Raw genomic sequence first — 21,366 nt, forward strand, 5'->3', positions numbered from 1 at the left:
TTATCAGCGTTATGAAGTCTGCTAATGAATGGGATCTTGACGTTAATGTCAGCACTGATCTGTGTTGGATGAACGGCACGAAACCACCCATCCAAACATAAATATATACATATATATATATATATATATATATATATATATATATAAATATAAATATACATGTGTGTGTCTTTCTCTCTTTTTCTTTCTTTCTCTCTCTTTCTCTCTCTCTCTCTCTCTCTCTATATATATATATATATATATAGGCGCAGGAGTGGCAGTAAGTAGCTTGCTTACCAACCACATGGTTCTGGGTTCAGTCCCACTGCGTGGCACCTTGGGCAAGTGTCTTATACTATAGCCTCGGACCAACCAAAGCCTTGTGAGTGGATTTGGTAGACAGAAACTGAAAGAAGCCCATCGTATATATATGTATGTATATGTGTGTGTGTGTGTGTGTTTCTGTGTCTGAGTTTGCCCCTCCTCCCAACATCACTTGACAACTGATGCTGGTGTGTTTACGTCCCCGTAACTTAGTGGTTTGACAAAAGTGACTGATAGAATAAGTATTAGGCTTACAAAAAGTAAGTCCTGGGGTTGATTTGCTCAACTAAAGGCGGTGCTCCAGCATGGCTGCAGTTAAATGAAACAAGTAAAAGAATAAAAGAGTATATATATATATATATATATATATATACATATATATATATATATATATGTAGTGAAAAGTTTTGGTAAGAAATTTTTCCACATGGTGAATTGTAGTGGAAAATATGGAAAGAAGCAAAATGCACAGAAATTTCTGTTGGACAAAAGAAAATGTTTTTGTGAATTAAAATCTTTACATGCCTGACTGGCTTTGCTTATGCTAATTATGACTTTAAAAAAAGCAACAACAAAAAAATAAAAATCAAACAATTTTCTTTCAGTTTCCATCCATCAAATTTGTTCACAAGGCTTTGGTTTGCCTGGAACCAGAAAAGAAGAACCCAATTGTTCCCCCAAACTGTGTGCAGTGGGTCTGAATCTGAAACCCTGTGGTTGGGAAGCAAACTTCTCCAGTTTGGCTGGAATGTTTTCTGTAGATATATTCTGGATTTGAACTTCAGGTCTGAGTTGGTACTATCTGTGGTACCATATAGTGTCTTGGAGATAAGGTGGTACCATCAGCAGTTTACAACATCCTCTATTCTACACATTTCCAGTAGACAACTGTTTTCTCCATTGGTCATGCTTTTCTTGCAGACATTGTTCTAAAGATGGTCAGAATGGTTCCATGGCTATTCAGTCTTCCAATTGTCAGGTGACTGCAGTGATCATCGCTACTGACCCTTCATCCCCTTCCAAACCATATCCAGGGGCGGGGGATATTTATAAAGGTATTTCTTAAGCAGGTGGGAGACGGTCACTGACCCAGTCTTGTGACATTTACTTTTCCAGATAGCAGAGAAACGCAAACGCCTCATTGATGAAATGGCCATAAAATATCAGAAAGAATGTGATTCTCACAGGGAATTGGTCCAACACATGACACAGGATCATGCGGAAGAAGTGAATAAGTTGGAAGATTTATTGTCTCAAGAACGGGTATGTATCTTTTTTTATAGTCTTCTTACCTTTTTTTATCATCATCATCATCATACCACCACCACCACCCTCCCTCTCCTCCTCCTGGCTGATCTTTTTCTCTTTCTAACCATTATACTACCACAACCCCTAATTTCAATTTGGTTGTCAAATAAGAGATTTTAAGTCCTTTCGTTGTAATGCATTGTTTTTGTGTTTCAGTAGATTTTGAAAAGAATTTTGGATTTGGAGGCATTCAGTAAAATAGTTTGTTTCTTATTAAGCTGATGTTTGAACTTAAGAGAAGAATCTTCATCATCATCCACATCTCCCTTTTTCCATGCTAGCATAGGTGAGAGAGAGTTTATTGAGGCAGACTTTCTGTAGCCGGATGCTCTCTCTGTTGCTAACCCTCACCTGTTTCCAAGCAAAGTAATATTCTTCAATGGCCGGACATGTTTCCACAGAATATTGGGAATGAACGCCACTGCTTCTACGACAGTGACGCTCGCTTACAACTATCTTGTGTTGTCAAGACAAGGAAAATAACACACACACACTCATAATAATGGGCTTCTTTCAGTTTCCATCTACCAAATCCCCTCACAAATCTAGAGCTACAGCTGAAAGCACTTGCCCAAGGTTCCACTTAATGAAACTGAACCTGAAACCATGTGGTTCGGAAGCAAAGACACTTTTTAAAGCAGCAGTTTTTGTATAATAGAATCAGATTTTAGGAAAGATATTATTTAAAGGATTCAGTTCTCATTCCGAAAAAGATTTTATCTTCCCAAGGGTAACTACATGTGTCTCTCCTAATGAAATATGCTCTTTTTTTTTGTCTCTATCCATTCTTAGTTTAACCCTTTCGATACCAACCCAGCTGAAACCACCTCTGGCTCTGTAGTATAAATTGTGACTGAGTTTTTTTACTAAATGCTTTGTTATATTTAAAATTAATTGAAAGAGACACAGAGCATCTCAACAGAAATATGGTAACAAAAGGGTTAAGAAGAAAAATAATCAGCAGAAGACATGAGAGAAGGAGACTGCAATGTGGTCACTTTATATGCTAGAAATAATAGCCTAAATTTTCTTCAATCCATACCCTTCCAACTGCTTCCAATGTGCATCTGCCCAAATGTAAAGATGTGTTTAACCTTTTCGTTACCAACCTGGCTGAAACCATCTCTGGCTCTGTAGTACAAATGTTTTCTTTTCATAAGTTTTCAATTAAAATCTTCCACCAAACCTTAGTCGCAATTTATGTTCAGAACACTAGCTTAATGATAACCAAGTTATTTTACTAAATTCTTTGTTATATTTAAAATTAATTGAAAGAAACAGAGAGCATCTTAAAATAAATACAGTAACGAAAGGTTTGAAATACCAGAAAGTGGTGAGAATCATTGACTTAACTTTGGTCACTGATTCTGACTTCACCATTTTCTTTCGTAGTCTCTGTCAAAGCCACACACAACTCATTGTTTTACTTTCTCGTATAATTCTGAAGATTCTTGCCTTATTCATGTCTTGTTTGGTTAAGTAATATCTTTTAATTTTTTTTGTTTTGCTTAGGAAAATTGTTTGGAGTTGAATAAAATGCGCACATTTGTTGAAGAGATTCAGGGTCAATTGGTATCGTCTGAAGAGACCAAAGGTTGGCTGGAACGGAGACTGAATGATGCAGAGGTTGGTTTATTCGCCTGTTGTTGTTGTTGTTGCTGTTGTTTAACCTCAGATTAATTTTGATATTCAGTGCCTGACCTAACACTCTGTAAATTGGTTGGCATTAGGAATGGCTAAAGAAACTATACCGGAATGGAATACATAGGCAAGGTGGGGTTTGTGTCCCATCTTCATGGGCAGTAACTCCAAATAAGAACTGACCTGGTCTGAGATGAGCTGTTCAACCCTTCCCAGGTGGGCATAAAATGGTTGATAAGCTCATTTTGTAACTACGGGGTTTCAGGACCAACCCCACTGTGTGGCAGCTTGGCATCCTGTCTTCTATTATAACTTTAGGAGTGAAATATTCTTTTCTACTCTAGGCACAAGGCCCAAAATTTTGGGGGAGGGGGCCAGGCAATTAGATCGACTCCAGTACGCAACTGGTACTTAATCTATTGACCTTGAAAGGATAAAAGATAAAGTCGACCTTGGTGGAATTTGTACTCAGAACGTAAAGCTGAACACACATATCAATGCAGTTAAGAGCATGGGCTACTAACCCCAAGATTTAAAATTCGATTCCAAGCAATGACCTGAATAATAATAATAATAATGATAATAATAATCATGGGGGAGGGGGCCAGTCGATTAGATCGACCACAGTACGCAACTGGTACTTAATTTATTGACCCCCGAAAAGATGAAAGGCAAAGTCAACCTCAGCAGAATTTGAACTCAGAACGTTAAGACAGACGAAATACCTATTTCTTTACTACCCACAAGGGGCTAAACACAGAGAGGTCAAACAAAGATAGATAAATGGATTAAGTCGATTATATCGACATCAGTGCATAAGTGGTACTTAATTTATTGATCCTGAAAAGATGAAAGGCAAAGTCGACCTCGGCAGAATTTGAACTCAGAATGTAGTGGCAGATGAAATACCTATTTCTTTACTACCCGCAAGGGACTAAACACAGAGAGGACAAAGAAGGACAGACAAATGGATTAAGTCGATTATATCGACCCCAGTGCGTAACTGGTACTTATTTAATCAACCTCTAAAAGATGAAAGGCAAAGTGGACCTCGGCGGAATTTGAACTCAGAACGTAGCGGTAGGCGAAATACCGCTAAGCATTTCGTCCAGCACGCTAACAATTCTGCCAGCTCGCTACCTTTAATTAGGAATGAAATATTACAGACAGAAACAGTGTGGAGGTCCCCTGGAGGGACTGTTCTGGCTCTTTGGGGTGGAGGAGTCATAATCTGTCTCCTGGCTTAACACCATCATAGGACTCCTGGATGCCTTCATTGGAGTCCACTCTATTGCCAACTCTCAATGCAGGTCCCTAGTCTGAGAGTAACTCTCTTGCTTTCTCCTACCAGTCTCAGAGAGAGGCCCTTCAAAAGGGCCATAGGTGCCACTCTTTGTATAAATCAGGGATTAAGCCCCCCCCCCTTCTAATAAACTCTAACCAGGCGGATTAAAACTGGTGGAATGTGTTCCATTGGCCCAGTACCAAGCTGAAGGCCATACCATTCCATCCTGATGCACAATGGTTTATTGCATGAAGTTCAGTTTGTAATGTTGCATTTTCAGTATATTCCTGTATATCTGTAGTGACCAGAATGGAAATTTGGTCAGAGGGTCAGTGTTCTTCTGTAGTTATCTCGGCCATTGGGAAGAGTAAACCTACTGACGCTCTTTCTGTGGTGGAGTGTGTTCCAAAATATGTAGCATTTCTGATAATAAATGATTCCAGGAACCAAAGCGTCTAAGTGGTTGTCGTTTTGAAGGAAACTTTCATGAAATTGCTAGATTTATACTTACCAATTCCTTTCAGTTATCTTTATAAACGGGAAAGAAAGCATCTTTTGTAGTTGAGTGAATCTGACACATCATCTTAACCATATCAGGACAATTACCCCCTGATGACAACTACCCCTAGAACAATTACCTCGCTTGATTAATTACCCCCTCTCCAATATATTAATAAGTTTTAAATCATCATCTGTTGTCCTCGGGTAATTGTCCTTGGGGTGGGGTTATTGTTTATGTTGAGTAAATGTCCTAGATTCCATCTTAACAGTGGATAACAGTGGATTATGGCGTCACTATAAGAAACCGTTTTTCTGTTTTAGGCCAATTTGAACAGCAGCAAGCAGGAATTTGAATCAACACTTTTGGGTTCTCAAGAAAAATATCAACAGGAAAAAGATGAACTGCTACAAAAGTTTGAGCAAGATCTTGAGGTATTGGTCAAAATATTTCACAATTTTATTTTCATTATTCTCATAAAACTAAAGACTTTTATGTAAATGGCATTGTGATGATGATGATGATGATGATCATGTAAATATGGAACTCTGCAACTTCATTTAATTCACTGATCATGTGTTGTGGAATTTGTATTTTAACTGAGTAGAATGAAACAAAGACACAATCTACTGCATCTTGGGGCTTAGTTCCATTTACAAGTAGAGTTGAATTAGTTTTTCCAACTTTGATATTTGCATATTTCGGATACTCTGGTTTTAAAGTCAATTCCATTCCCTGTTGCACTCTTGGAGTGGTTGGCGTTAGGAAGGGCATCCGGCCATAGAAAACCATGCCAAATCAGACAATTGGAACCTGGTGCAACTTGTCAGCTTACCAGCTCCAGTCAAAGCATCCAACTCATCGACATCAGATGCTAAGTGATGATGATGATGATGATGATTGCAAATCATTCTCCATTGAAGAAGATTAAACTTGTATACAAGCACATCATCATCATTATAATGTCCCCTTTTTAATGTTTGCATGGCTGAGAAGAGAGTACATGGGGTGAGCTGGATGTACCTCCTGTCACCAACTCTCAACTGTTTTCCGAGCAAGGTCGTATTTCTTTCAAAGGCTAGAAGACTGCAAATGAGTGACACTGCTTATATGACAGTCACATAACTATTACAAGACAAGGTGACACAAACATATATACACTCTCTCGCACGCACGCACGCACACACACACACACACACACACACACACAGATTCAAGACATGGTAAGTGACTGACAGCGTATTTGCTTATATCTCTGGACAGGGGGTCTCAGAATGGAGGTGTAAACTCCTAAACCTGGACATACCATAGCCCAAGTATCCCCTCTAAAATAAGACAACTGTCCCTTTACCCTACTCTAATGGGTTCCACTCCATTGCTCAACTAAAAGGTCTTTGTCTTGCAAGTTACTTGGCACACCCCAATGGTGCTGGTGCCACATAAAAAGCACCCAGGACACTCTGTAAAGTGGTTGGCATGAAGAAGGGCATCCAGCTGTAGAAATCATGCTGAAACAGACAATTGGAACCTGGTGAAGCTCTCCAGCTGGCCATCCCCTGTTACACTGTCCAACCCATGCCAGCATGGAAGACGGGCGTTAAATGATGCTGCTGTTGTTGATGATGATGATGATCTGGCGAGTGGCTAACAAAGGTGATACTGAGTGATACTAAGACACCGTCTATAATTAAAGACCTTCTAACTGTGGCCTATCCGTTTCCTGTTTTCAGCCATAGAGTTATAGGGTATCTCGGACTACATTAGTCAATGTGACCTTCGTCTTTTTAGGAAGACAGTAGGAGGAAGTGTCATGAGAAGTTTATTTAACGGAGTTGGTGCTATAAGGGAGATAACTCGGCTTTTCTGTGCGACATCAATTACTAAATTTATTGGTCACTGCTGTTAATTAATGAATTGTAGATCGTATTGTCTACACACGCCTTGATTACAATCACCACAACCAACAGCGTTGGCCGATCGATCTAACAAATATGTTCGATGGGATATCATTGCAGTGATTGATTAAAGCAATGGGAAATAGCAGCATTACTCTTCCTTGAAGATTAAAAGCATTAAATGGCTTCATCATCATCCATCGTCATCATCATCACCATCGTCATCACCATCATCATCATCCATCATCAGAAGCACCACCACCACCACCACCACCACCACCGTCATTACTATCACCACCGTCATCACCATCACCATCATCTTCATCATAATCATCATCATCACTACCACCACCACCACTATCACATCATCATTATCCATGATCATCCATCACTATCATCATCATCATCATTCAATGTCCGTTTTCCATGGGTTGGACAGTTTGACAGGATCATGCAGCTCCAAAGACTGCATTGTGCTTCAGTGTCTCGTTTCAGCATGGTTTCTATGGCTGGATGCCATAGAAACCATATAATTTCCCAATTATAACAAGTTCACAGCATGGTCTGGAGACTTCTTTCATGGCACCAACACAAATTCACATAATAGTAAAGTCGCAAATTTAATTTTTTAAATGATGAAGTTCCTCAATAAGAGGAACAGACATGACAGGACTTGGAAGAAGAATCTCTCTTTTGCTGTTACTAAAACAATCTTCTTGAGAAATGGTATTGCCTGGGGCAAAAAATGAGAGTTGAGGTCTGCGATTAAGTCAACACTTGGTAATTCTATTTCTAATAAACTTAACTATTTCACCTCAAAATGTGACAAATCACCAAATGACACATTGTTTAGTACGATATCATTTTACCAAATGTTGCTGCCAAACTATTAGCTCTCTACCCTTCACAAGGTGTTGATCTGTAGAATTTTAGAGCTTAGGGTTAGTTTGGAGGATATTGTAGCAAATTTTACAAACATCTTTTGGAGAAAGCAAGATTTTTCTGTCTCTGAATAGTTTAGTAGCTAAACCATTTCACTTAGTAATATTCAATTGGATAAAACTGTCTATGTTTCCAATATCGACCAGAATTTTCAATAATTGAAGAATTAATTAGAAGAATAATTAGGAGACAAAGGCTGTTTAAATAAGGTAGAAAAGCTTGAAGGAATGAATGTGTTGAGATTGTTTTTTTTTCATCTGGTTTGTTATGGTGTCTTGATTTACCAAAATGAGAAGAATGGCCTTCTTTGTTGTACTTGAGATATTTGGCATCTCTTACTGGACATTCTCTACGGTTATGGCTTTGGCTTCTGCTAAGGAACTTCATTAATCAAACAAAACTGTGAAACCATCTGAAAGATTTAATTAGTAGCTTTATTGTTGTTCTGAAGTGTATAAACATAAAATCTGATTTCAGATTAAAGACTAGACTGCTATTTCTTGCATGTTGAATGGCCACATAAAGGCTCTTTCTGGTCAGTTCATGTAGTTGCTGGTTTGAGGTGAGAGTATTTAATGCAGAGTTTAAAACAACCTCATTTCATATGGATTGGAAAGAAAGTTGTTTCTTGTGAGATGTTTTTAATACCCAAACAGTTTATTATGTGACATTGCATCTCTCTCTCTCTCTCTCTCTCTGCAGGAATACAAACAGCAGGAGACTGTGTTGAAAGCTGAAATTATTCAACGTGATGAATCTATAAATAAATTACAACAGGTTAGTTTCACCTTTCCTTGATTTTAGTATTTTCAGAATTGCATGTATAAAAAAAAATTGTTTCATATTTATGTCAACTTTCTGTTACATATATAAAGCAAAATTCTTATACAAAGTATTATGAAATGTATTTCAATATTTTAAGACTTGGAACAGAACCGTGACTTGGCAGAAAGCCGTTGAGGGTGATGTTAACTTACCTATGATCTGAGATCAAATCTTGGTGAGGTCATCTTTGACTTACAACTGCCCATCATAGTTTACTGTTAATTCACTTGAAATCACTTTCTGTTTGTTTCCCTAATAATAAATCTTAGCAGCCAATCTTTGCCAATTTGGTATTGAGAAATCAGGGATTCTTCAGATGAGCAAATTAACAATTTTGTCAATGAATCACAAAACATTTTTTCTAAACAAACAAAAAATATCATTTCCTTAAGCTTTTTTTGTTTTTGGCGGGGGCAGTTGGTTGTGAATGTTGTATGGTTGTTAGAAAATATATACTGGATATGTATTTTATTTTTTATTCCAGGAGATTAAAGACAGCGTTGATGAAAAGAAAATCCATGAGAAGAAAGGATTAACTATGGTAAATAGTTTGTAATTAAAATTTCGTTCTCAGACCCTGAAGCACTTGGCTTTGACTGAAAGAGTTCTTTGCTGGTGTTGGAGTTCCAGTTGCGGATTTTCTTTTTTTAAATATTTTTTGTTGTTGCCTAATTGAATAAAAGGCGGTGTGGCTGTATGGTTAAGTAGTTCACTTCCTAATCTCGTAGTTTTGGGTTCAGTCCCACTGTGTGGCACCTTGGGCAATTGTCTTCTGCTGTACCCTTGCAAGTGGACTTTTGATAAACAGAAACTGAAAGAAACTTGTATATATGTGCGTGCATGTGTGTGTGTGCATTGTACAGTGGGATTGTATCCAAAACAGTTAACAAAGTGTGTGTGTGTGTGTGTAATATAGCATCTGTGATTGCAGGAGAGAATGTGTAAATATCTGTACGCTTGCATGTGTTTGTGTTGCGTTTCCATGGCAACCTATTTCCTCCCTCGGAACCACCACAAAACTATTTGCATTTCACTAGGGACTTATTCTATTTATTCCAATGCCAGATATTTGATGCCATGGGACCATTAATTCTTACACAATCCAGAGCACCATTGCAAGAAGAGAACCTTTGCAGTTTTCTCCCAAGACACTCACATGCAATCCATCTGGTCGTTGGTGTAAAAAGCCTCTATTAGCGACATACTCAAAATCTTACGCCATCATCTTAGAGGACATAATGAATGATGTAGTTTTAGATTCCCTGCCTACTGGAAAAAGACGGGATGGTCACAGCTGGAATGCCTTTATTCGATCAGGGTTGACCTAAAGAAAACTTCGTTGGTGTTTCCATACATGACCTGGTCGGAGTGGGTTTGTCCTCAGTTACTTCCCTTGCTTCTACTTTACTGTCTTTCACTTTCGGTTATCTCCCCTGTCTCTCTCTATCGCAACCCATTCTCGCTAAGCTTCGACTTTACATTTCGATTTACCAACAATCACAAAGACATCATTCTCCATTGTTCTGCATCAGTGCCTCTTCGTCTGTGTTCCTCTCTTTCTCTGCACTAAATGACCCTTCGTTTATATTAATACACGTCTATCTCTCGTCGTCTCACTCCCTCTCCTTGTCATTTTTATTCTCTCTCTACTTGTGTCTCTTTCTAAAATGTCCTCGGATGATATATATATATATTCACCCCTGTCTTTCCTTTTCTGCTCTAGGCACAAGGCCGAAATTTTGGGGGAGGGAGCCAGTCGATTAGATCGACCACAGTATGCTATTGATACTTAATCTAACGTTTGTGCCAGCTCGCTGCCTTCCCCAGGCTTTTCTTCAAAAGAAATATGCTTCATTCAGTGTTTGTAACAATTATAAGATTCTAACCGATTTTTAAAGGTGCTTTTGAGGAAAAAGGGGAGCTCCCGACTTTGTTTTTCATTCTTTCACAGTTGATAGAATAACAAGTGAAGCATTGAGGTCGATAGATTTCACTGTCCACCCCCACCTCCTCATCCTCAAAATTCTCTGGGTTCTTCTGCTGTTTGTTACTTTGACAGAACTGCAGTCTTGGTTCAAGGAAAGATCAAAACTTGGTACTCGGCATTTGGAACGCTGTGAAACACCTACAGCCCCTCTACTGATTGGACAATGTGGGCAATGAGAGTTCCACCATGACATTCTGTAGGGGATTAGTAGGGGGCAGAAGTGCTAACAGCAATCTTGAGGGGGAACTCTGGGCATTGATGAAAATCAACTGGTTGGTCTGATCTGGATGGCTTTTTGGGCTGAAGCCCATGGAGAATTTCCAGAAGTCTCTGGCCTGGAAATGCTTCTGGGGGTATTGTAGGGTGGCGAGCTGGTAGAATCATTAGCACACTGGGCAAGATGCTTAGCCGTATTTCGTCTGCCGCTACGTTCTGAGTTCAAATTCCACAGAGGTCGACTTTGCCTTTCATCCTTTCAGGGTTGATTAAATAAGTACCAGTTATGCACTGGGGTCGATATAATTGACTTAATCCGTTTGTCTGTCCTTGTTTGTCCCTTCTGTATTTAGCCCCTTGTGGGTAGTAAAGAAATAGGTATTGCCAGTTTAAAATAAACTCTTCAGACTTGCTATCAGCTAGGCTTGCTTGAGATGTGCACAGAACCACAAAACTCTTCTGTACACACTCCTCCATTGCCCGAGCATTGCTGACTTGTAGAGTTATTAGAAAATTACTATTTGTAAATCTCACAGAGATATTCAGCAACAGTACTTTGGAGTGAAGTTTGTTTGCCAACATAACAGTAATAGTAATTTTCTAATTTATAGATCAGTGACCAGTTGTCACTTCGAAAATTATATATTTCAAATGGGAATTTGGCAGCACCACCTCTAGCCAAACAATTATTCTGTGCTGAAGAAGGGAAATAACACGGAAATTGTGATACACAGATATTATTTTGAGCTGAGTGGGGGTGCTAGATTCCCTTGTTTGAAAATATAAGGACAAAGATTGTGTTGTATAGCCAGCTGGAGACGATGTCTCCTGGGGCTAAATTACAGCAACATTCGTCCTAAACCAAGACTGCCATGTTATGTTGGCAAATAATCATTACTCCTTGTGGAGTTATATTGAACATTTGCTGTCACATGCAGGATGGATCTAGCTGTCAGTTGAGTCTATTGTGAAGCTCATTCCCCTGGCTTTCTTTGAATGTTGAATGTTGGTGGGGAAGGACAGGCAGTGCCTGTCTGTCTGGTGTCCTTAACCAAAGAGGTTGTGTGATGGACCAGATTGAAAATGCTCAAGATAAATAAATTCCTCTTTGGGCAAGCCCACATCAAGTAAAGTGAAAGAGTGGGAAGTGCTGCCTCCCAGTAAATTTGTTTAAAGGTTGACATTAGGAGGGGTATCCAGCTGTAGAAACCATGTCAAAACAGACAATGGAACTTGAGGTGGTTCCTGGCCTTATCAGCCCCTGTCGAACTGTCCAACCTATGTCAGCTTGGAAAACGGATTTCAAATGATGAATGAGTGTGGCAGGCATGGTCTGAGTGAACAAACTTACTTTAAACATGTGCCTATAGATTATAGGAGGACAACTAAGAGAGAGCACTTGTGTCAGGGATCTGGGTAACCATAGGTTTTTGTAGGGTTTCCATAAGCGACCCTTGGAAGTCTCCCCTCTCTCAGGGAGTCATTCCTTGTTTGATGTTTTTCTTTATTGTTTTTCTTATTTTTTACATGCTCTTTTACATAATTCCACTGTACTGCCACCAAGGTTTTTGTCAATCTTTAGTAGTTAATAAAGAAAACATTCATTGTCATCATTATCATCATCATCATTTGCTTTCCATGCTGGCATGGGTTGGACAGTTTGATTGAAACTGATAAGCTGGGGAGTTGCACCACGTTCTAATCTGGTTTGGCAGAGTTTTTATGGCTGGTTGTCCTTCTTAACACCAAACACTCCAAGAGTGCAGTGGGTGCTTTTTACGTGGCACCAGCATGGGTGCCAGTTACGTGACACTGACATTGGCCACAATTCTGATTTTACTTGGCTTGGTCTAGTCTTCACAAGCACAGCACATTACCAAAGGTCTTGGCCACTATCACTGTTGTGGGTCCCAACGTTCAGAGTGTGCTTTTTATGTGCCACCAGCATGGGTGCCTGTTTACATGACACCAGCATCTGCCATGACTATGGTTCAGCAACCACGACTACGGTTCATCGGCTATGACTATGGTTTATTGGCCACGACTACAGTTCATCAGCCAAAACATTATTATTATTATTATTATTATAATTGAGTGAGAGAGCAGTGCATGCCAACAAAGTGACACTGGGGTAAAATATACGAAGCCCAGTATACCCATCATGACTACCCGTCTGATAAGGGTACACTAGGCACATGCATCACAAACATATGTGCGTGACATGGTGACCTTGTATCAAGATAAATAGCACATGACCTTGCAGGTGGGGCTCAGAATTTTCTTCTGGTCGAGTAACCCATCCCACTTAAAAGATCCCTGAATAAGGATTGTTTAAGGATGTTGAACGAACCACCCATGCTCTCCCACTACTTCTGTTCATGATCAGAGATGCACGTATCGTCAGCTACTAAGGCTCAACTGGTTAAGGTCAAACAACTGACAGGCAAATCTGTGGTATTGAACAGAATATTTGCTGTAGTCCATCTTTTATACAAAGACAAAACAATGTACATGATAACACTTCAAATCAGTTAAGATCAGAAGCTACAAGAGCCACTACCTGGTACAGCATCAGGGCATTTATTATTATTATTATTGTGGGGATCTGGTTGAATTGTTGGAACACTGGACAAAATACTCTGCGGCATTTCGTCCATCTTTATGTTCTGAGTTCAAATTCCATTAAGGTTGGATTTGCCTTTCTCCCTTTTGGGGGTCAATAAAGAAATGTACCAGCTACGTACTGGGGTTGATGTATTTGACTTATCCCTCCTCCCTCTCCTTGTGCCAAAACTTGAAGTCCTTATTCACTTGGGTTGATGTAATTGACTATTCTGCTTCCCCCAAATTCCAGGCCTTGCTCTTACAGTAAAAAGGATTGTTAGGCAAAGGGAGCAGCAAAGCGTGTGTGTGTGTGGTTGACCATTGCAGCCAGTGTGCTTAGAGATGGTCAGCTTCAATACTGAAGATGATGGTTTGTAAGGAGTTCTGGAGGGATGCATCTGTTGAGGAAGGATTAACTGAAGAGTTTAGTGTGTAGTTTCTTGATTGAGGCACAGAATGGATGATGGATGAGAAGGTAGGAGCGTAACTGGTCTGAAGTTTGTATGGTAATAATGGTATAAAGGCGGTGAGCTGGCAGAATCGTTAGCACGCCGGGCGAAATGCTTTGCGGTATTTCGTCTGCGTTACGTTGTGAGTTCAAATTCCGCCGAGGTCGACTTTGCTTTTCATCCTTTCGGGGTTGATAAATTAAGTACCAGTTACGCACTGGGGTCGATGTAATCGACTTAATACCTATGTCTGTCCTTGTTTGTCCCCTCTGTGTTTAGCCCCTTGTGGGTAATAAAGAAATAGGTAATAATGGTATAATTGAAGGAGAGAGTTGTGACCTGTAGGGATTGTATATTGTGGTGACCCCTGACCCCTGTTCTATGGTACGTTTCCACACACTCTCTCTTTTGTTTGATTTCAGTTGAAAGATTTAAAACGCCAGCTGCATACTGAAAGGAAAAGAGCTGAGAAATTACAAGAGAGGTTGCAGGAAATATTAACGGATCCTAAAAACAGACAAGGTAAGTTGAGTTCATTCGGGAAATTATATACTGTTTGTTATTGCATGGCGTGTGTGTGTGTGTGTGTGTGGAGGGTGTTAAGAAAAGAAAAGAACATATACAAGGGTGGGCTGAAAGTTTCATAGCTGTAAAGTTCATGAGCTGACTATGAAGGAGTAGAGCATGACTCCTTCATAAATCATTTTATTAATAACTGCATCATTTCTTTTTGTTTGTCAGTAAGATGAGGCTTTCAGTGAGAGCTAGGAAGGGTTGATGAATGAATATGAAACTTCTCTATGAAGTGAAGTTTACATTTATTTGGTCCATTTGTGTGCTTCTGTCACAAGCATGTATTTAACACAGCTATGTCTATCTATTGATGTGGGAACAAATGTAAATAGAATTAGAAATAAAGAACAATTATATTAATGTGAGTTGACAGTTGTCTTTACTTTGAAATAACCTTCTTTTGTTGCAGGAGTTGATGACTTATTTAAGCCTGCTGATATTGGAGATAAAGCTGAGAGCAGGTAGGCATCCATCCATCTATTCATCCATCCACCCACACACATGTACGTATGTATGTAAGTGATGGCTGTCATGTATGTATGTACGTGATGGCTCATAAATGAATATGACCATCACTGACAAATTCTCTCATTCCTAGACATCAACGACAATGGCTGTCAGCAGTTCCTCTGCTTATGCCACACCACTTCCATTCTCACCTCCAAATCCAAATAGTTGAGAAAAACAAGCAAGAACGGGAATCTCTGGCTTTGCAATGAGATGAGTGTCACTTTGGAATGTCCTTCTCTCAGAAATTTACTTCAAAGGAATCTTGGGGAATGATATTTCCAATGGCTTATCGGCTGCTGAGGCATTACATACTCTATTTCTATGTCACAGAAGAAGATATCGCAATGTAAACGAAGTTGCAGGTGTTATTTTGGAATTTCCGTCTTTTAGAGAGATGCCTCTACAAAGACTCGGAGTCGCTTATCGCAGCTTCTGGATGGCCGTTGACCTCACTAAATTCATCGATCCTTTCATAGGCTTTGTTTTGTTTGTCCTGCAAGGTGTCCAACGTAACTCACCCTTGTCAGGGTTATTGGTTTACTTGCTGACGGCCTCCCCATGGGTCAGGTGGCACTGGGTTACATGTTTCCAGTAGCACTAAGAGCAGTAATGACAAAACGTACACCATAATCATTTAACATCTGTTTTCCATCCTGGTGTGGGTTGCACGCTCTGACAGGAACTGGCAAACCGGAGAACAACACCAGGTTCCAATTGTCTGACATACCATGGTTTCTACAGCTGGATACCCTTCCTAATGCCAACCACTTTACAAAGGGTATCGGGTGCTTTTTATGTGGCATGCATGCTTATAATATCATCATCACCATTATCATTGTCGTCATCATCATAATAACCATTGCCACCACCGTCACCCTTTAATATACACGACATTTCTTTCTTCGTCAGCTCCGTTTCTTCATGGAGTGCTGGAGCCAGTGGAATCGGTAACAAAGACTCTCCACAGGTAAGTAAACCTTTTTACAATTGTTTGGTTAATGTTGTAAAGACTGTTTCTTTAACTGAGTGAACTCAGTGTTGTTGTGTACTGTTTGGTGAATTTTGAGAAGTATGGAAGTTTTCAAGGACGCAGTGCAATGATAGCTAACAACTAGTACAGCTAGTTCATTTCATGCTTCAACAATTCTGAGCGTGAAAAAACCAGAAACCATTTCTGTGCCTCCACCAATTTAATTTTTATGTTTCGAAAAATATTTCAATACGTCAGCAGTTTTAAATTAACCAGTTGCAAATTGTTTGTAATTAAGTTAGTTTAATTACCTTAAAATAATTGATATTTATTTCTTTGGGTTTCAAAAATGGAAAAAAATCAAAAAAATTCTCAAAACCCGGCTTTTCTGCTAAGTATTGATCAATCATTAATTCTTTGGAAAACAACTATTTTTTTTTTCATCTTTTATTTGTTTCCGTCACTAGACTGTGGCCATGCTGGGGCACCACCATGAAGACGTTTTTTTTTTTTTTTTTTTCTCCAATCCGTTTACTTATTCTATCAGTCTCCTTTGCTGAACTGCTAAGTTACAGGGACATAAACACTCCGACACAGGTTCTCAAGCAGTGGTGGTGGTGGTGGTGGTGGAGGGACAAACACAGATACAAAGACAGACACGCATGCGCATCATACACACACACTCACGTGCACACACACACGACAGGCTTCTTTCAGTTTCCGTCTACCAGATCCACTCACAAGGTTTCGGTCAGCCCAAACCTATAGTAGAGGACACTTGCCCAAAGTGCCATGCAGTGGAACTGAACCCAGAACCATGTGGTTGGGAAGCAAGCTTCTTACCACACAGCCATGTTTATCACACACTTATGTTTATTTTCGTTCTGTTTTGGTCAAAAACTTATTTTTTCTTTTTTGTGTTTTGCAATATATTAATTCCACATGTTAATTACAATTTGAAGACTAATTTTTCCCTAGTATTACTAAATACAATTAAAACACCAGCTCGTTACGCACACTCATAAGTAAGTAATTTAACTGCCTCGTTGAAAGCCAGTTCAAAGCAAACTTAATTATTTAAACAATTATACACTTAAAAACAAAAGTAAATAACACCCAAAAGCGATAAATTTTTATTAAATTGCATTTGTAATCGCAATATATTTTAACCAATCTCTGGTTTAAAAACTAGAAGTGATTAATGAGTGAGGACGGGATTTTTTTAATGTATGAGAGAGGGAGAGAAGAAAAGAGGAAGAGAGGGAGAGAGAGAAAGAGGGAGAGAAAGAGAAAGAGAGAAGGAAAGAGAGAGAAAGAAAGAGAGAGAAAAAAGGAGAGAGGAAGAGAGAGGGAGAGAGAAAGCAAGAGGGAGAGAGAAAGAGAGAAGGATAGAGAGAGAGGGAGAGAGAAGGATAGAGAGAGAGGAAGAGAGAGGGAGAGAGGAAGGTGTTAAGAGTTTCGTAAAACTTAATGGAATAGAATGATGTGTTTTGTCTAAAATACTTTTGTTGTTATTTTCTAGATTATTATTATTATTATTGTTGTTGTTGTTGTTATTGATTTTCATTATGAAATTTATTTTAATGATTTAGTCTTTTAATAATAAACTAGTATCGCAGCATTTTCTACTTTTTCATTTGATGCAATTTGTTTGTTTGTTTGTGCTGTTGTTGTTGTTGTTGTTGTTGTTGTCGTTAATTATAAGCTTGATTACTTCTGCTGCAATGGTCTGTTGTCAATGCTGGTTGTTGATGTGAAAAATTTAAAATGTTGAATTCTCTATGACCATTACCAGTCATTAACTAACATCCCAACCACCACCACCATTACCAGTAGCAGCAGTGCTGTCCCCATTGTTATTATTTTCCATTACCACCACCACCACCACCACCACCACAACTATTACCACCATCCCTACCGCCATCACCACCACCACCACAAGTATTACCACCATCACCACCACCACCACCACCACCACCACCACCACCACCACCACCACAACTATTACCACCATCCCTACCGCCATCACCACCACCACTACAAGTATTACCACCATCACCACCACCACCACAACTATTACCACCATCACCACCGCCACCACCACCACCACCACCACCACCACAACTATTACCACCATCCCCCCTGCCATCACCACCGCCACCACTACCACAAGTATTACCACTATCACCACCACCACCACCACCACAACTATTACCACCATCCCCCCTGCCATCACCACCGCCACCACTACCACAACCACCACCACCGCCACCACCACCACCACCAGCTCGACATCATTAACCTAAGATGACCCGACACATTGCTCTTGGTGTTTATGTTGAAACGTTACTCTTTCAGTCTCCAAACCGAACTGGAACCCCTCCGAGTGATTTCGAGTCTGAACACGATGAATTGGTTAACCGTCTGGCTGCATCACAGCAACAGAAATGGACTTTAGAGGAAAAGGTGAGTGGAGGAAGTTGACCAAAGTCTTGATTTTTCACTCCAGCATCAAATCAAACATTTGAACCAGGTTTATGGAAATTGAATCTTTTATATAATATTTTTACATGCAGAAGATGTCCCTTGGTAGCCCCCTCCTTGTCTTCCACTCATTACTTTAACTCAAGGGTGGGGGAACCCCCGCCCAGGGAGCAACTGCGTCTGCAGGCCCATTTTATTGCACTTGCAGGCTGGTATACTCGTATGTACAAAACTTAGTAAATTTTACGATTATAAAATTTATACAATATTCATATGTCTGTTTGTGTTTCCACTACGACTTAAAATGGTTAGGCTTGAACAGAAAATCTTCCAGTAATTGCCATTTGAATGGAAATTTTGTTTTCACTATAAAACACATATTGCTAGGTTATGCCACCCCCTTGAGACCCAACTACACTTTAGTTGAACAAAACAGAATGCCTCATAAGTAATATAAACGTCCTAAATTCAGTGGTAGTGTTAATGAAGATGTTACATGTTAATTTAATGTGTTAATCTTATCTTTATTAATGTATATCAAATTATACATAGATATATACAAGATTTACACAGATATAAGAGTTAGAACCTGTGATCTGCTCGTGGACCTTTTCCTTTGGAAATTTTTGCCCACTGCACTAAAAAGTTTCCCCATCCCTGCTTTAACTCCTTGGTCCCCAAAGTCCTCTAGAAGGGGGTATCTAAGTGTGTAGCAGATTTTTAAGAATCTAATTTAATCATTATTTTGTGCCCATGTTCCATGTTGGCATGGATTGGTCAGTTTGATAGGATCCGACGGGTCTGAGAGGATTGCATTGTGCATGGCTTCTGAGGCCAGGTGCTCCTCCTTATGCCAACCGTTTTACAAGGTGTACTGGGTGCTTTTATCATAGCACCAACACTAGTGAGGTTACCATGGAGTTTGCATGACTGAGGTCACCTTCAGCTGGGTGGAATGACAGTAGACATGTAGGGGGGCAACTTAATGCAAGGAGATGAGAGGTTAAAGTACGAGAGAAGGGCCCGGGAGAGAATAGGGACTTCTTGCTGTGGCAAAAAGAAGGTGAGGGTGATACAGGTGGGGCTGAGAAGATAATGAAAAATCTTGCTGAAGAAAATTCATTTTAATGATTGAATGTCTTCAAAAAATGAATTCTGGATAATTTTGTTATACAGAAATAGGATTAATAAAAGCTGATAAACAATAAAGTTTTATATATTTTTTCCTGAAATTTTAACCTTTTCGTTACCAACCCTGCTGAAACTGTCTTTGGCTCTGAGTACAAATGTCTTGTTTTCATAAGTTTTGATTTAAAATTAGTCACAATTTATGTTCATAACACTAGCTTAATGATAACAAAGTTATTTTACTAAATTTGTTGTTATATTTAAAGTAATTGAAAGAAACACAGAGTGTATCAAAGTAAATACAGCAACGAAAGGGTTAAATGTAAAAATATTGTTATTTTTTTATTGATCATTTTGTAAATAAGTATTTTAGCTTTTCATGTTTTAAGTTGTTACTGCCAGAATTTATCCACTAAAATGCTCTCCTCTCTCTCTCTTTATCTCATTCATTCATCATCATCATCATTTAATGTTTATTTTCCATGCTGGCATGGGTTGGATGGCTCGACTGAGGACTGGCAAGCCAATAGGCTGCACCAGGCTCCAATCTTATCTGGCAAGGTTTCTACAGCTGGATGCTCTTCTTAATGCCAACCATTCTGGGTGTGCAGTGGGTGCCTTTTATGTGCCACCAGCACGGGAGCCAGTCAGGTGGCACTGGTATTGGCCACATCCAGATGGTGCTTTTTACATGCTACTGGTACAGGAGCCAGTCGAGGTGGATGGTGGGGGGAGGACTGGTATCGACCACGTTTGGATGGTGCTTTTTATGTGTCACCGGCATGGGGAGCCAGTCAGGCGGCACAACAAAGATGTACAGGTGTCAATTACTTATGGCTGTTTCTAATGAATCTTTTAATTGATTAATGAAAACATTACATCATCTGAAAGAAACTGTTCCTGTCCTGATATTCAATATTATTGATGTTCAGTATCCAATTAATATTGTTTGGATGTGCAGATTATACCAACCTAGCAAGGGGCCTTAATTTAAGTACCTAATTCGACAGAATCTTAATTTATATTTTTATATATACATATGTATATATAATCTTCAATGGTGTCGGATGATGTGGTGTGGTGTGGTGTGGGTGCTGGGAAGTGGTCAGTTCTAGTGTGTGTGGAGTGGTGTGATGTGGTGTGGGGGGTGTTGTGGTGTGGGGATATGGGTAGGGGTAGGGGTGTGTGGGGTGGGTTATGGGTGGAGGGGGTAGGAGTGAAGAGAGGAAATAGGTGTCAGATGAAGAGGAGAGGAAGAGAGTCAGGTGAAGAGAGGAGGGGAGTTGAGCCCATGTGGCACAAAAGAGTGAAGAGAAGATTAATTCCTGTTCACAGTGAAGGTGGGAGTCCTGATGGCCTCTCTGTGAAGACAATCCGAACACACACACATCATCATCATCATTGTTTAATGTCCGTTTTCCATGCTGGCATGGGCTGGATGGTTCGACTGGGGGTCTGAGAAGCCAGGTGGCTGCACCAGCCTCCAATCTGATCTAGCAGTGTTTGTATAGCTGGATGCCTTTCCTAACGCTAATCACTCTGAGAGTGTAGTGGATGCTTTTTATGTGCCACCAGCACAGGGTCCAGAGGGTGCTGGCATCGACCACGTTTGGATGGTGCTTTTATGTGCCACCAGCATAGGAGCCAGTTGAGGTGGCGCTGGCATTAGCCATGTACAGTTGATGCTTTTTATGTGCCACCGGCATAGGAGCCAGTTGGCGTGAAGGGGCCGGCATCAGCCACGTTC

General features: G+C 39.8%; 1 protein-coding gene across 1 annotated transcript in view; it reads left to right on the top strand.

The window, feature by feature from the left end:
- Window positions 1–21,366, top strand: part of LOC115210701 (GRIP1-associated protein 1) — a 138,742-nt gene that overhangs the window by 100,796 nt on the left and 16,580 nt on the right. Inside the window, exons 17-25 of the mRNA XM_029779386.2 lie at window positions 1,420–1,566; window positions 3,124–3,237; window positions 5,360–5,470; window positions 8,576–8,650; window positions 9,183–9,239; window positions 14,377–14,476; window positions 14,937–14,988; window positions 15,947–16,004; window positions 18,366–18,473. Coding sequence (XP_029635246.1) covers window positions 1,420–1,566; window positions 3,124–3,237; window positions 5,360–5,470; window positions 8,576–8,650; window positions 9,183–9,239; window positions 14,377–14,476; window positions 14,937–14,988; window positions 15,947–16,004; window positions 18,366–18,473 — 822 coding nt within the window. The remainder of the gene's footprint in view (window positions 1–1,419; window positions 1,567–3,123; window positions 3,238–5,359; window positions 5,471–8,575; window positions 8,651–9,182; window positions 9,240–14,376; window positions 14,477–14,936; window positions 14,989–15,946; window positions 16,005–18,365; window positions 18,474–21,366) is intronic.

The sequence above is a fragment of the Octopus sinensis genome, linkage group LG4 (genome assembly GCF_006345805.1).
Source record: "Octopus sinensis linkage group LG4, ASM634580v1, whole genome shotgun sequence".
NCBI lineage: Eukaryota > Metazoa > Mollusca > Cephalopoda > Octopoda > Octopodidae > Octopus > Octopus sinensis.